The 16,768-nt window shown below is 32.4% G+C and overlaps 1 protein-coding gene and 1 pseudogene across 3 annotated transcripts; both read left to right on the top strand.

Moving 5' to 3' along the window:
* The first annotated feature begins 2,010 nt into the window (after positions 1 to 2,010).
* On the top strand, positions 2,011 to 3,072 carry LOC127104893 (protein FAR1-RELATED SEQUENCE 5-like; annotated as a pseudogene).
* An 8,806-nt stretch (positions 3,073 to 11,878) lies between these two features.
* Positions 11,879 to 16,676, top strand: LOC127107202 (GATA transcription factor 28). 3 transcript variants are annotated; one of them, XM_051044495.1, is made up of 8 exons: positions 11,879 to 12,032; positions 12,838 to 13,178; positions 14,273 to 14,359; positions 14,439 to 14,572; positions 15,389 to 15,511; positions 15,692 to 15,797; positions 16,168 to 16,236; positions 16,340 to 16,676. In XM_051044495.1, the coding sequence occupies exons 2-8, from the start codon at positions 12,861 to 12,863 to the stop codon at positions 16,394 to 16,396; spliced, it is 894 nt and encodes a 297-aa protein (XP_050900452.1). In that variant the 5' UTR covers positions 11,879 to 12,032; positions 12,838 to 12,860; the 3' UTR covers positions 16,397 to 16,676. The 3 variants fall into 3 exon arrangements, with proteins under 3 accessions (XP_050900452.1, XP_050900449.1, XP_050900451.1); XM_051044492.1 differs by having other exon boundaries at positions 11,889 to 12,049; XM_051044494.1 differs by having other exon boundaries at positions 11,906 to 12,074.
* The last annotated feature ends 92 nt before the right edge of the window (positions 16,677 to 16,768 follow it).

Genomic DNA, 16,768 nt, shown 5'->3' on the forward strand with positions numbered 1-16,768 from the left:
GTGTCATTAGGGTTGACGTTTTAGTGCAAAAATATAATGCATGCGCCATTTGTCTTGGTTACTGCTCTTGTCGTGTAATTTTTTTTGTTTGAAAAGTGATTAATTTGGTAATTAATTTGAAGATATGATTATTATATATATATATATATATATATATATATATATATATATATATATATATATATATATATATATATATATATATAGAGAGAGAGAGAGAGAGAGAGTTTAATTGAAATACACTGACCGTGTAAAATCATTTTACACTGTTATCCAATTAAAACTATTCATTTTGACATATAAGCATGTAATTAAAAATAAATATAATAATAATAATAACTAAATCATAATAATAACAACTTTTTCACGTTTCTCTCTTTCTCTTTCTTCTTCCACGTTCCTCTCACTCTCTTTATTTCCAATTTCACTTACTTCCATTATTCTTCCTCACTCCATCCATCTATTCAAAATTGATCTTTATACTTTCACAAATTTTTTCTCACAAACTATATTTGCAAATCTCTGCATACATGAGGTTAAGCCCTAAACTAATAATATTTTCTTCTTTCTTATGATTGTATGACTTTCCAATTTTTTCTCATTTTTTTCTTTTAATATTAAATTTAAGTAGAATAATTTATGGATTTCTAGTGATTGTTGAAACTTTATATAATTTAAATCAATAATAGTTTGAATTTTAACAAATAATATGGGAATTGATTAAAAGAGAGAGGATAAGTATTGTATTCAATTTTACTAGCTTTACTAGTGCAATATCATTTTTATTATCATGTTTAAGAGTTGTGTAAATATTGTTTGTATTATTATAACAAATTAAGAGATGCAAAACATACATGAAGATTCAACAATAGCTAGCTCTGATGACATGCTTGAAAGTGTTGTTAGTTTTGATCCTCTCAATAGCAGACTACCAGGAGAGCCTTCCTTAGGGTCATACGAAGGAATGGAGTTTGCATCAATTGAATAGACAAGAATTTACTACACAAGGTATGCTAAGAATAAAGGTTTTAGCTTTCGAATGGGTCGTGTTACTAAATCAAGAACAAATGGTATGATAATAGGTCGAGAATTTCTTTGTTCAAAGGAGGGATTTCGGGCAAAAAAATATGTGAAAGAAGAAAGTAATAGTATTATCGTACACGATGAAACAAGGATAGGATGCAAGGTAATGCTATATTTAAAGAAATATGGATTGTTTCAAGATTTGTAAGGGACCATAATCATGAACTATTTTCTCCTAGAAGTTCAGAGTTTCTTCGAGTACATAGAAAGAAGACTAATGTGAAGAAAAAAAATTATTGATGTGTTGCGTGATTCTGGTTTAGGCCCTAATAGAATAATATATGTCTTATGTACTGAAAGTGGTGGTGTTGATAATGTTAGATTTATTCCACAAGATGTTATCAATTACTTAACTGAAAAGAGACAAAAGTTAGAAAATGGAGATGCTCAAATGATGTTATCATACTTTAAAAGTTGTCAATTGAAGAATCATGGGTTTTTCTTTGCTTTTCAAATGGATGCTGAAGGAAGATTGGCAAATTATTTTTGGGTTGATTCAAGGTCCAAAATGGCATACAAATACTTTGGTGATGTTGTTACTTTCGATCCGACGTATTTGAAAAATAAATATAAAATTCCTTTTGTTCCATTCACAGGAGTTGACCATCATCAACAATACATTCTTTTTGGTTATGCTCTACTGTGGGATGAAACTATAGAGAGTTTTTTTTGCTAAGTACTTGGTTAGAAGTAATGAGTGGAATTTCGCCTAAAACTATCATCACAAATCAAGATGATGATATTATTAATGCAGTTGCAAAGGTATTTCCAAAGGTTAATCATCATTATTGCATCTGGCATATTGAGAAAAAAGTTCTTGATTACTTAAATCGTGTCTATCACGAACATGTTGAATTTAAAAATCAATTTTACAAGTGCATCCACCAATCTACCACTGTTGAAGAATTTGATTCTGATTGGGAAGCAATGATTGATAAATATGGATTACAAGATAATCAATGGCTAAACAAGATATTCTCCATTTGAGAAAAATGGATTTCTGCTTATGTACGTCACAATTTTTGTGCAGGAATGTCTACCACTCAGAGGAGTGAAAGTATGAATAAATATTTTAAGGATTTTTTAAATTCAAGTACTTCATTAAGTCAATTTGTGACACAGTATGAAAAAGCTCTTGATGCACGTTGCAACAAGGAAAGAGAGAAGACTTTCAAAACAAGAAATTCAAAGCCGCTTTTACGAACTTTATGTCCCATGGAAGAAGAAGCTTCAAAAATTTATACAAGAAAATGTTAAGTTTTCTATTGAAGTCTCGACGTATAAGGTTCGTGAAATTTACAAAGAGAAGCCTATCTACCATGTGAATTTTCATGTCACTTCAAAAGAAGCAAATTGTAGTTGTCACATGTTTGAATTTTCAAGTATTATTTGTAGACATGTATTATGCGTATTCATAAAGAAAAAGCTTTATTGTCTCCCTTCACAGTATGTTTTACATAGATGGTCTATTAATGCTAAAAAAGAAAAGGAAAAAGAAGTGGCAATTGAAGGATTTCAAGAAGGAAGCAGCAACGCTTCTGACACTTCATTGTTTAATAGTATTATGGTTCACTCCCTCAAACTATCAGAAAGAGGTTCACAATCCAAAAAACATCACGATATTGCAATTCAAAGTTTGCAAAATGGGATTGCAAAACTTGATTTATTGGATATTGAAGAGTCAATTAAGAAGTTTGTTGATTCAACATCTGAAGATATGCCAAAAGTATCTGATGTTAGTATAGCTTTGCATGACCCTTCACTTATAGCAACTAAAGGACGTCCGTGGACTTTACAAATGAAAAGCAGTTTGGAGATGGTCAAAAAAGGTTCCTTTACTTGTAGTTATTGCATGAAAAAGCGTCACACTAAGCCTAAATGTACAAATTTAAATCAAACAATGTATCTTAAAATTACATATACATGTCTTCTCATTTTTTTATCATGTTAATTTGATTAACTAACAACATACTTATGATTTTTAGGTGATAAATTCAATTTTCAAACTCTATTTTGAAACTTCTATATTGTTGGTTGATTAAGAGGTAATAGTTTTTTCTAATGTTACTATTTTTGCTTATATTTATACTAGTGTTAACTTTAACAATTAATTGTCTTCATATTATAATTGAAGATCTTTATTCAAGTCATGCCTTATCAAGTCTTTTAGAACAGGAAAATTCAACAAGTTACTTCTATGCTCTTTGGAGACATCATCAGAGCCTTACTTAAGTTGTTGACATTTTGCACTTACTGTTTTACTCTACTGTAATTTTTGTGTTTAGATTAAATAGTTTTTTGTTGATTTTTTTTATGTTTGAGTGTATGAGGGATTTGGGAAGCATTTCTCATTCTTTATAAAGTTATGTGCTTATCCATTTATTCTTAACTTTTGAATTTTTTTTCCAAATTTTGTCTAATATTGAATGCTTTTATGTAGAGAGATCGTTAATTTTTATTTTATTTTATTTTTCATGCTTAATCTATAGAGACAATTTATTATATATTTCTTCATCAATGTTTGCAATAATATAAAAACACACATTGCTTAGAATAAATATGTCTGAAAAATCAATCAAACGAAGAAACTGGAACGAAAAAAATTATTATGTCAATAACATGATTGACTTAGTTTTTATCAGATTTATGGTTTGAAGAATCAAATATAAACCTTTTCATAAGCATATTAATTAAGGGATATCTTACCTTAATATGACTACCATGAAAAATATAATGGCATGGACAAAGGTATATGAATGTCATAAACAATGTTAACAATTAAGGTTTAAAAAATGACAGTGATAGTGCAAAGGCTTTTGTGATTTTGGTTGGTATAGTTCGTCGTGACATTAATTGCAATCGTCAATTAACTCCAATTTATTCTTTAACATAAAAATGACAAATAATGATATTGGTATATGTATTTGGCGATACCGTCTTGCCTCCATTTTTGCGGTTGCAGATAGGCTTTTAAAGTATTGCCTACAAAATATCGAAGGGACTTGCTTTTATTATACATTGTCTACAAAATTTTACGACCGGAAAATATCTAAAAAACTTATAAAACTTAATCCTTATGATTTGAGTGGACCCCTACCAAGAGCCTCAAAACCACCAAAGAAATGGTATTTACTGGAAGTACTTGTTGAAGATGTAAATTATTGGTACTAATCAAATTTCAAATTTATAAAGTTGTAGAAGAGAAAACATCAAGTTTTAAGTGTATTTAAAAGTACCGTGACTTATTCATCTATAGTTGAAGCCAATTTTTTAGATAAGTAACTTTGATATATTTCTATACTTCTTGCAATATTGTCTTTCAATATACATACATGGTGCTGCTTTTGACTATAAAAAATAATGCAATAAAGTGAGGAACAATAATGAAATCAACCGAAATTGAAAATAAAGAGGGTGAGAGAAACATGGAAGAAGAAAGAGAAAGAGAGAAACATGGAGAAGTTATTGTTATTATGTTTTAATTAATTTTTAAAATTTATTTTTAATTACATGCTTATATGTCAAAATGAATAGTTTTAATTGGATGACAGTGTAAAATAATTTTACACTGTCAGTGTATTCCAATTAAACTCATATATATATATATATATATATATATATATATATTCCTTTTAAAACATTTTAAACATTTATTTTTAGGTCAAACAATTAGTTTTGGAGTGTGATGTCAATCGATAGGCTCATTAATCTTGGCCTAAATTTTTTTTTTCTTTTGCCAACCTCTAGCCTATAAATAGAGGTTCATTCTCTCATATTTTTGCATTGAGAATCATGAGCTTTCATATATCACTCCTCTTTTTCTCTAAGATGTTTTCGCACTTTCTCTCACTTAAAAATTAGTTGTAGTGCTTTTGAGAAAGGTATTTTTATTCGGTGAGGAATTATTTATTCTGGAAGGTTATAATTGTAAAACCACTCATGATTATTTTCTTGGTTGAATAACTTATCCATTAAGGATTGTTTGTTTGGCTTCGAAGCTAAACCCTTTAAAAAGTTTTGGTTTTGTGGATTTAGATTTTAAGTCACTGTTTCGGTTTGTAAGCTAAGCCGATTTAGAAGCTTGCTTAGGTTCGAGACAAGCCTAACATAAAATCTCATATTGGTTTGTGTTCAGTCTGGTTTAAACCTTGATTTGGTTCATGAGTTCAACCCAGTATAAAAGCTCACCTTGGTTCAAGATAAGCTAGTGTAAAATCTTGTCCCGCATGAGAGAGCCAAATTCGTATGATCCGTTGGAAGAGCCGCCCTTCGCTTATTTTGTAAGGTGTCCCTCCTAGACCAGTCTCTCAATTTCTTTCTTGAGTTAGTAAAAATTCTCAGTGTGGTGTCCTTTGACTCTGTGAAACTTGCAATATCTACCTGGTTCTGGATCCATCGCAACAGCCTTAGGAACTAGAGGTGTGGGAATGTTGTGTAGGTGAAGAACCTCGCGGAAAATTTGTTCACTGTGAGTGTTCAGAAGCATGAAGTTCTTTGTTGTCTTGCCTATTTTCTTGAATATCATCTTGTATTTGGTGGGGGAGGTATAATTTCTCCTGCTCTGGTGGTGTTAACCTTCAATGCTAGAAACATGTTCCTTGACATGTCACACCCCTTTCTCATCGTTGATCTCCTCCCCTTTTATGTAGCATTCTACTTTGATGACCACTTTTACTAACAAAAGCGCTGGTTTTGGGGCAAGAGACTCATTAAAGTGTCATGCTTTGAGTCCATTTTGGAATGATCCCTTGGTTTGGGGGAGTGCATTTTGGAATTCCTCCACAAGTATTTCTTGGTTTGGAGGAAAAACCCTAATGGTGGCTTTGTTAAATCGGGAGAGATAATTCCTTATCGACTCTGATGAACCTTGTCGTATGTTGAACAGGTTGGTGGTGCTCAACTTCCTATGATGGTTGGAGGAAAATGGTGCATTAGCTTCTTTACGAACTCTTCATAGTTGGTGATGGAAGCACGGGGTAGACCTATATACCATCATAGAGCGGTGTCCCTAAAGTTGTCAGATCATAGTTTTCGCTTTAGGAAGTCATGCACCCCAATGATGGCCATTTGTGTATTGATGGATGTGATGTCCTCATATGGATCACTACACCTATAAAATTTGGCTAGAAATAGAGGTTTAAATCCTTTGGGGATAAACGTTTCCCATACCTCGTATGAGAGTGGTTAGGGATCTAACACCTCAATCTCTTATAGAGGATTGGATTATTGATGGCGTTGTCTAATGTTGTGGACATTGTCATGCATTTGTTTGATTCTGATTGTGTAGTTTTTCCATGGCGGCATGCATCTTCGCCAAGGTGTTGGCTTCACCGCTACCATTGGTATCCTCTAGCGTAAGGGATGGAACCCTCATGTTAATCATAGTTACGAAAGGTTAGATATAGAAATGGGAGATGGCAATTAGTATAACGATCTTAATGGATAAGGTGTGACTTAAGTTAGTTTTATCAGAGCCCCACGGCGGGGACACTATACTGGTAAAAAATACAGGTGTGTATGTTATCCCTGCAAGGGTAGTGGTACTTAGAGGTATTAGTATGTTTATAATAATTTGTGGTGGTTAGGACTTGTCCATTACGGAGAAAAACCCTATATGGTGCTTTTACGAAGATTTTAGAGGACCGACTCACGTGAGGTGATATTATATCTTAGTATGCTCCTTAGGTATACGCATGTGAATTATGATTTGTCCCTTATCCCATTAAGTGAGAAGTATTCATATAAGCTTTTTGGGACTAGGATTTAGGAAACCCTTATAGGCAGTAATTGCTCCCCTGTGATTAGGGAAGACTATTTACTACCTATTTCACAAGGAGTTGTGGTATGACTCATTCTCACATAATTAACGAGAGATAACAGTACTATACACATCATCTTTCCAAAGGACAAACCCTCATGTTTAGGATGTCGTATGTGTGATATCACTATAGGTAAGGACCTATGAGTCGTCCTTGTTCGGGACTTTCACAAATATAACACCATACTATTCTTTTACTAGTAATATTCAAGTTTTCTTTTACAAATGATTTACTCTTGTTTTTTCATACTAATGCAATGGAATAAATTGTATGTGTGCGAGATAAAGAAATAATACATATATTTTTTCACAAATAAATTTAAATTAAAATCTAAATTACACAAAAAAATATTGTTTATATTTTCATGTGTGCAGACACATTAATAAAAAGGACAACCAAGCACAGAGTGCCATCTTGATGCTAATAAATAAATAAATATATAAATATATATATATATATATATATATATATATATATATATATATATATATATTGCTATCACATAAATAATATTTGATATGGTTATCAAAATAACCTATACGAGATATGGTTATGAATAGAACCCATAGCGAGATGAGTCGATGTTTGGTCAACATCAAGTGCAATATTGATAGTATAACCACATATTTGTCTGCTAAAGTGACACAATTGACTGAAGTAACACAAGTGACATAAATACTAAATATTCACCAAAAACCTTAAGTTATTAGTTTTTAAGTCCAAAGGAATTGACCACTCAACTAAGCCATATTAGTAATGAAATTGATTGAAGACCTGAAAACATCTAAGTTATCTTCCAAAGGCACTTGATTTAGAAGCATTATACTCTTAGTTTCTCTTTTTTTCAAGTGGGGACATGTAAGATTCACGAAGATAATTCGAGTTGGATTTGAAAGTTAACAATTTTGACCAACATTCAATTTTTTATTCAAAAAAGTTGTCATAAATCCATCCTTATCAAATTCATTTTGAGTCATAAATAAGTTGAAGTAAATATATCTCGCCCTTAATACAAAAATCTAGATGAGTTTATTGTTCGTTGTTTATCTAACTTCCTTTTTGTGTTTTGTTTAGAGGTGTTGTGAGTTGTAGATGCACTCGGTCTTTGCTTGAATATTGACTCAGATAACCTATTAAAAGTAATGCATAATTTGGTGATGGATCTAGATAAAATCCCCCCTTTGATCATGTGAAATATTTGATGTTCTAGAACAAACTTGTTTTCGAAGGTCAACAAATAATATTGAGTTCGACAATAGCCACAATTTTTTCGCATATTCAAGTGACTCGGCAAGCTTATGGTAGTGTGAGAATGTTAGTTGTAAATTTACGTGTCGGGTTTTTGTTATCGTATCCACAGGGATTGTAAGATATCACCGCCGTTCGATGGTTGTATTAATTCTAACTCAATGTAACAATAAAGTTTTGGTTGGTTGTCACGTTATCTTGCATAAAAAGGTAATAAATTGCGGTAAAAGTTATGGTTTGAATAAATGAGAAATATTGCCAAAGTTAGGGTTCGATGATCACTTTGCATGTATTTGTTCGGTCAACAATCTTATAAACTCCTTTAGATGATGAATTATTTCACAAAGTCCTCTCAATATGTTTCTCTCGAACACACATTGTGAGTTTTCCCATTTTGATCCATTGTTTCTCTCGAACACAATCTATCAAAATGACAACTTTTTGGTTCAACCTTATGGTGAACAAAATCATTCATTACTATCTCTAGCTAACAAACAAGATTGGATGAAAACCTAGGTCAAGAGTTGGTAAACATCTCTCGATCATAAACCAACACAAAGAGTTTTAAATAGAAACAAAGTTTTCATCATATATTCACCATTAAAGAGTTTACACATGAAGACCCTTACATTTACACACAAAACTAGTAATCACCTACATCTAACCTTGACAAATGGAGGACTTAGCTACTCATTTTCATGGTAGCTTGGTCGGCAAGTTTCGGAAGAAGGTTGATCAACATCCAAGTCGGATAATCGATATTGGATGGGAATCCACCTTCTTTTTGTAGAAGATGGTTACAAGATGAAGAGAAATGAAAACTAGGGCATAAAAGTTCCCAAGAACAATGCTAGAAAAATATCTAACCAAAGTACAAAAGTGGAAAAATGTTGTAAAAACTAGGTATGGCACTCAAAAGTGGCACTTGCTACTTATAGAGTAGTACTGGGCTGTCATGCTCGCTAGGCGAGCAGAAAGGCTCGCCTAGCGAGGGTCTAATTGTGGCACACAAGGCACCTGTGCCCAGAGAAACAGGGTCTGTTGAACTGTCATGTTCGCCTAGCGAACAAACCTTCGCCTAGCGAAGGACACGCTCCAACCTTCGCCCCAGCGAGGTTGAGAGGTTTTGCTACTGGAATGCTCGCTGGAGACTCGCTAGAGCTTCGCCTAGCGAGTGAGTGCTGGCTGCGCTTTTCACCAAAACTGAACGAACTCGCTACCACCTTCGCTATCAGCTCGCCTGGCGAATTTATTGACATTTTACTGGAGCTTTTCGCTGGGCGCTCGCCTAGCGAGCAGGCTGATGAATGCTAGTATTCATTGGTTCCTTTGCCAATTTTCTTGTGTCTTCATTTTCAATTAGTTCATGCCTTTTTCCTGCACAATAACACACAAATCAAAGGCACCAAGCTTGTTTATCAATGTAATGCATTTCATCTAGAACAAAGGTGATTTTGACAATTTAGCAAGGAAATAGAGTGAAAGATACCCTTAATTGATGGCTCAAATAAGCACTTTTGGGTATCTAACAGAGAACATCCCATTTGCTTCCTATCGAAATAAAAATTATTCTAATTAGAATTCAACTTTATCGAAAGACATATTTTAAAAAAACTTGTATGTTTAAATTGCTTATTTAACATGAACTTATGAGTACACTTTTTTTTTAGAAATATTTTGAATGGTATCAAAACCATGACACTCAGTATTTGTGTATATTAGACAATATTCACTGTGTCTAAATGTGTATTTTTATCCTAGGATACTTAAAATCAATTTCAAAATGTCATTTACAAGTGAAAATTAAGTTTTTATGTGAAAAAATGGTCTTTAGGTCGACACATTATAGTTTGAGGTCGACACATACTAAAGGTTTTACAAAACCAGAGTTGTTGTCTTCTATGTTGCACATAGAAGCTCCTTAGGTCGATACATGACACGTTTAGGTCAACACGTGTTGAGCCTTTGGCAAAGCCAAAGTCTCAGCTTGCTTGAGGCCCACGCATAGGTTGTTTTAGGTCGACACATATAAGCTAAAATGCTTCTATGGGCTGACACACTTGTGTCTTAGGTCGACACATACTTTTTTGGAAATTCCAAATACTTGTAAAATGTCTAAGCCTATTTTTCTGTTATTTTTCTTTTTTACACACGCGCGCGCGCGCACACACACACACACACATATATATATATATATATATATATATATATATATATATATATATATATATATATATATATATATATATATATATATATATATATATATATATATATATTCATGCAGCATTTTTAAAAACATTGAAACCAAGAATATTCAAAGTAATTCTCATCATCTTCAACCTTTTTCTATGCATACACACGACAATTACACACATTTATATTGAGGGTCATCTAGATAAAAGCTTGATAAGGTCTAATTTAGGATTTGTAAAATCAAATTGGGTTAAGATATCTTTGGGGGTTTCGATGATAAAATTAGTTGGGGTTTTCCCTCCAAGATAAATGGTGATTTTGGGGCACACGATTTTGCAATTTGGATTCAGACGAGTGAAAGCTTTGAAGAAAGAAGTTTCTGTTAAATAAGTAACAGAATCTGAGGATCAATTTGAAATCTTGGTACACTGGATATTGCTTAAGATCAAAGGAAGATAAAAATATAAAATCAACACCAAATTTGGGATTTAGGGGTTTGGATTTCTATTTTTCTGTTGTATTCAACATTTGTGAAGGTTATTGAATATCTCAATTCCATTTGAAAGTGGGGACAGACGTACCCAAAGTGAAGATGATTGGGGAACTCCTTAAACAAATTCTTATGCTCTCTGTGTGTGTGTTTTTCATAATTTGTTCACATACTTTCTTTAACATCTGCTAACTTATTTAGTATGCAAATTTTCACATACTGATAATTCCTTGATGTTGAAATATCGCAAACTGTTCTTGTTAAGATAATTGCAATCCATAAACTTCTAATTGAATTTTTACATCAACAACACAAAGGAAAAATCAGTTTGGTGTTTGTTGCACACAAAGTGTTTGACAAATTGTATTAGTCAATTTTTGTTTCTTAATTTCATTGGAATTGATTAGAGAGTGTAAAATTGTTTAAAAGTTATTTTGAAAAACATATTGATTTGTTTTTTCATCATTGTGATTTGTTTATTTCATTTTGTTAGAGTTTAATTCGCATATCTAATTATTCCGACAACAGTTTATGATAGACAATTGTTGATTCGAAACCACTTTCGTTTGTTAATGAAAATATTTTTAAAAATAGATTTTTAATCAAATTTTTTTTTCCAATCTATTTACCCCCTCTAAATCGTTGTCATCATCTGACAGATCTATTTATCCTCTCTAAATCGTTGTCATCGTCTAACAGAAATAAATCTTTAAAATATAATAATAATGAGAACTTTTTTTCTAAAAATAAATATATATTTTTTTAAATTTCAAAATAAATATATATTTTTTTAAAAAAATACTAAACATTTTAATCAAATACATAAATGGACGCGTCATATCCCGTAGCTACTCCGAAGAACATGCGTCATAAACTTTAACGTCTTAGACAAAAACATGAATGCATGAATATGTAAATGATATATTCTGGTTTCGATTTTTTAAAGTGGTTATTTCGATTTTTTAAAGTGGTTATTTTTTAAAAAAAATTAGAAAGATGGTTATTTAAAAAAATAAATTCTAATAATGATGATAAATATTTTGTGGGGCGGTGTAAAAGATTTTGACTTGGACCAAATAAAGGCTATGTCCGTTTCTCTGATCTCATTCCTTCGTTACCGACCCAATTTCCCCCTTACTCCTTCGTCTTCATCATCTTTTTTCATCTTCACTCACTCACCTCAACGTTCCGATCAAGTTACAATCTTCGATCCGTTCGTTCTTCTTCCCCTTAAAAATGTCTTATTTTCTATCTCCATCATCATCAAATTGAAATCTCATTCGCTTCATTCATACATGTTTTTTTTTATTTTTTTTATTATTATTATTTTATTTTATGCTTATTGTTTCTGATTCAAAACTACGTTACCGTGACGGATTAATTCAATAATTTAATTTCACTTAATTTTTCTAGGATTATTGTCTTATCTATTGCAAATTCTTATTTCCTTGCTAATATACTGAATCACATTGCTAATTGCTTTCTCAATGCACTTTTCAATTCTATCTCTAGTTTTTGTTTGCTGTAAGAAATTTATGCTCTGAAAACAGTCGTGTCAGCCTGTGTCCGTAACTGATCTTGACACTTGTGATTACCGATTATGTTTAATTTTATTCATTTTTTAAATTATTATCAGTGTCTATATGTTAGTGTCGATATTGTGTTTCCGGTGTCTGTGATTCATATACTTTTTGTTTTGATAGCCAAATGTTATAAATTAAGTACTATGAAGAGGGTTCAAACACTGTCACTTTTTTGCTTTTTTTCTTCTTCTATGTATTTTATTGTTAGATTATGCTTTAACTTTGATAATGTGAATAATTCGCGTTGTTTGGTGTACGGGCTACATAGGTTATAACTTATGCGAATTATATATGTTCACGATGTTTGATGTACGTGCTACATAGGTTACATAACTTGTTTTTCATTTTATATTATTTTTTGTTGTTGGTTTTCTTTGCCTGTTATTAATAATAATCTTTATGTCACTCACTTCTTTAGGTAATTTTGGCTCTTCCTGTACTATGGATGGTATTCATGGGGATGATTCGCGAATGCAGACCAATGATGGACAGCATACTATACATATGTCATATGAACATCACGGATTGCACCATATGAGCAATGGGGATGGGATGGATGATGATCAAAACAACGGTGGTGGTGGTGATTCTAACTGCGGTGGAAGTGAAAATGCCGAAGTTGAAGTACCCTCCAACAATGGGAATCTTCATGACAATCAAAGTTTAATAATGGATCAAGGGAATAATGATATTGGAGATCAGCTTAGTTTGTCTTTTCAAGGGCAGGTTTATGTCTTTGACTCGGTGTCACCAGAAAAGGTTTATCAACTTATCTTAGCTTGTACTCTTTCTATTAACATCACATTGCCTCTCCTGTCTAATCTTGCATGCATGATTCAGGCTATAGCCATTATCATTTTCCAATAGATTAATCCAAGTATATTAAGTTTAATGACTCCGATTTTTTATTTTTAAAAAAGTGACTTCCAAGATTGTTGTATATATGAAGATCTCTGCATGAATGTACATTATTAAATTGTTAAAAAAGTGATTCTCGAGTTATAAATACCATGGTTATTAGTGTCTTACAATACATGCGGGTCATATCTCTAGTGTGTATCTATTTGGACATGAATCCCATCTTGAATTCCGATTCACTGTAATGAATAATTACCTAAGCTTAGCATAGTTAACCACTTTTTTGTCAACTTTGTATAACCAACCACTTTTCTTTTGTCATTTGATATATGGCTTGAATCTTAATTATTTTGAGGTTCATATATGATATCTCAGCTTATAATTTTGTATGTCACTTTTTTTTACTTAAAAATGGCATAACTTTATCGGCAATGCATCTTACTATTCGTAATAAGGCCCAATTCATGATTTGGAAAAAAGGTCTTGCGATTCACGATTTGAATATTGATTTGATAACCATGATAAATAATGGGATCATTTTCGAGTAGCACATTTCATGTACATTTATTGATCCTTGATCGTCTACTTTGGAAATAAAATTCCACAGTGGGTTGGGTAAGGACAGCTTTAGACGATGAAAAGATGATTTTTGTAAGCATGTTTGTTCTTCTTTTATGGTTTTTGTACTTGGTCATTTTTGTTAATGAATTGGATCAAACAAGTTGGATTCTGTTCTAACCTGCTAACCATCCTACTTCATAAGCACATTTGTAGACTTAAATTTTCACAATTTTCAATGCTTTTTGCATGTTTTTTTTACCATATAGTATGCAATGTTTCATGCCTTTAGGTATGTGTTACAATTGATCATAAAGAAAGCTTTGATCGAAGATAATTAATCATTTGATCCATTGTTAATCAAGTTATGGACTATTCCCTACATAGGGTTTTGATTCTAGAAAATCGTTTATAATAATCCTAGGTGTCATTATCAGGTTCAATCTGTACTTCTGTTACTCGGAGGCCGTGAACTACCTCCAACCTTACCTTCCATGCCAATTTCTCCTGACGAAAATAACCGGGTATTACTACATTATTTGTTGGAGTGTGATTGATAGTCTTTTGCTAGTCAAATATCTGGCTCATGAAGCATTTTATTAGGGATTTACTGGTACTCCACAAAAATTCAGCGTCTCTCAAAGATTAGCTTCATTGATTAGATTTCGTGAAAAGCGGAAAGAGCGAAATTTTGACAAAAAAATTCGTTATACTGTTCGCAAAGAAGTAGCATTAAGGTATGGCGCTTACTATCATTATTTCTTACATTGAGCTTACATGGAATAATTGTTTGTGTTGAAATCATAACTTCAACGTCTTCATTTATATTTGTACATTCTTTTAGTTGCCGATACCAGTGAAAGGGTGGAAAACAAGACATAGTGGCAAGTTTCTTGATAAGTGTGCAATAATATATATTTGCTTTTTGAAGAAGCCTCAGTATTGCTTTTGGTAAATAGTGTTCAAATTCTTTCAAAATCCATGATCCTTGGTTGTTTACAATTTCAGTTCATATGTGTCAAAGATCTGGTTCATTTCTCTAGACCATCAAAAGCTCAACTGATACATTTCACCTAAAAAGCTCCTTCCGCTATAAAGTATGGTATAACTCAGCAAATTTAATGTGGGAATTTGAAGAAAGAGTATTCGGAAACAACGGATTTAGTGTTTTCGCATTTTCAATTTTTTTCTAAACGCTAGATCTGTTTTTTAAGATCGTAAAAGAAAACTGCAAGAAAATTATTGGGTCTATATTTTCTTATGATTATTAGTTGAAATTGAAATGAAAATGAAAACAGGAAACATGGAAAGTAAATGCGTCTAACATTCCGATGGAGTTCTGTCTTAACACCGTATGTAATGACCATGTTATGTTATAGCCCTGACTTTCTTAAAGTAGTGGAATAGTAAGTGTCGTGAATATATGATAATGCTCAAGTTTATAGGCTGAGTTGATGATGCCTACTTTTACATGCCTAAATCCACATCCTGACCGACAGTGTTATTTTATTATATTTGCACCACTCGCTAACAAATACAAGCAACTTCTGTAGGATGCAAAGAAATAAAGGGCAGTTTACATCTTCCAAGTCCAATCATGATGAGTCTGAAATAAATTGCGGGACAAATGAAGGGTTGATGGCAGACAATAATGGATCCCAACAGCAAGATACTGTGTAAGTTGACTGGTTCATTTTGAACAAGGAAGAAAGAACTGAATGAGCATTCTAATCTAGATATTATGGCTGGCTTTATAGCTTGAAGATTATGCCTTATTTGCAAATATTTCTACCTATACTGAAATCTCTTGTATATCATTTGATTTGATAAATGGTGTTTCTTTCAATTCTTATCAGTTGTAGGCACTGTGGCATCAGTGAGAAGTGCACGCCAATGATGCGACGTGGACCTGAAGGGCCAAGAACCCTCTGCAATGCTTGTGGACTTATGTGGGCAAATAAGGTAAATGCGATCTATGTTAATCCCTCATGCCAGTTGCCTTGTTTTTGTTTTTCCTATGTTGCTCTATAAAATTTATTATTAATGTCTGAAAAACTATCTCGGAAAGGTCCATACGCCTGTGGTTTATTTCCTTTCTTTTTTATTATTTGATATCTTGATACTTATTTATTAATGCAAGTGTATGCTAATTCATCACAAAATGTGAGATACGTAGAAGGGATTGACGAGAGTTGGGGAAGAGCTATCTATACATGTGATTGCCAATAAAGTAGTTCATTTATATCATCTCAAGGAGTACTGTTACATTGTATCTTTCAGCAAAAATTTCTGGCTTCTTTTGATTTATATGTTCTCATTTTCTGAATCACAGGGAGCTCTTAGGGACCGATCAAGGGCCGCAACCTTGCCAGCACACAATTCTCCATTGAACAAGAATGAGGTTGGAATTCATGCATTCATTAAATTTATTGTGATGTGTCTCTTGCCAACTTAGAAACTTAGATTCACATATTAATCTTTTCTATTAACTGGATGACTTTCAGAGTCAAAATTTGGAGAACAATCAGATAGTGCTTAGAGATGCTGCTGAATCATCATGACAGACCTTTATATTTTGATTTCAACGGAGGGAATTTCCATGAAACAAGGGACATAGTAGAGAGTGCTTTCCCCTAGATGAGAAATTATAGGCGGTGTAGTTAGCGCTTTTTCGAAGAAAAAAAATGTTTAAGTAATGATTTTATTATGTTATGCAGCTAGTTCCTCTGCAGATTTTGATTGAGTAGCCAAACATGACCAATGGCAGAACTTAGCTAATTTTCTTGAAGAAACCATAATGCATTACATTGGAATATATTAAAAGTTTTCATTGAATTCATACATCATATGTTGGTATATCGGTTAATTTATCATAGATCTCTCTGGGTTCAAATTCTGGTGGTAACATTTTTGTGAAATAAAACAATACAAAA

This window comes from Lathyrus oleraceus, chromosome 7 (genome assembly GCF_024323335.1).
Source record: "Lathyrus oleraceus cultivar Zhongwan6 chromosome 7, CAAS_Psat_ZW6_1.0, whole genome shotgun sequence".
In the NCBI taxonomy this organism is placed as follows: Eukaryota; Viridiplantae; Streptophyta; class Magnoliopsida; order Fabales; family Fabaceae; genus Lathyrus; species Lathyrus oleraceus.

Bases quoted from the DNA above. Each gene is read 5' to 3' on its own strand.
- LOC127107202 (XM_051044495.1), top strand. From the start codon at position 12,861: ATGGATGGTATTCATGGGGATGATTCGCGAATGCAGACCAATGATGGA. The intron at 13,179-14,272 runs GTTTATCAACTT...TGTCATTATCAG, and splicing joins ACTCGGTGTCACCAGAAAAG to GTTCAATCTGTACTTCTGTT. The intron at 16,237-16,339 runs GTTGGAATTCAT...GATGACTTTCAG, and splicing joins CTCCATTGAACAAGAATGAG to AGTCAAAATTTGGAGAACAA.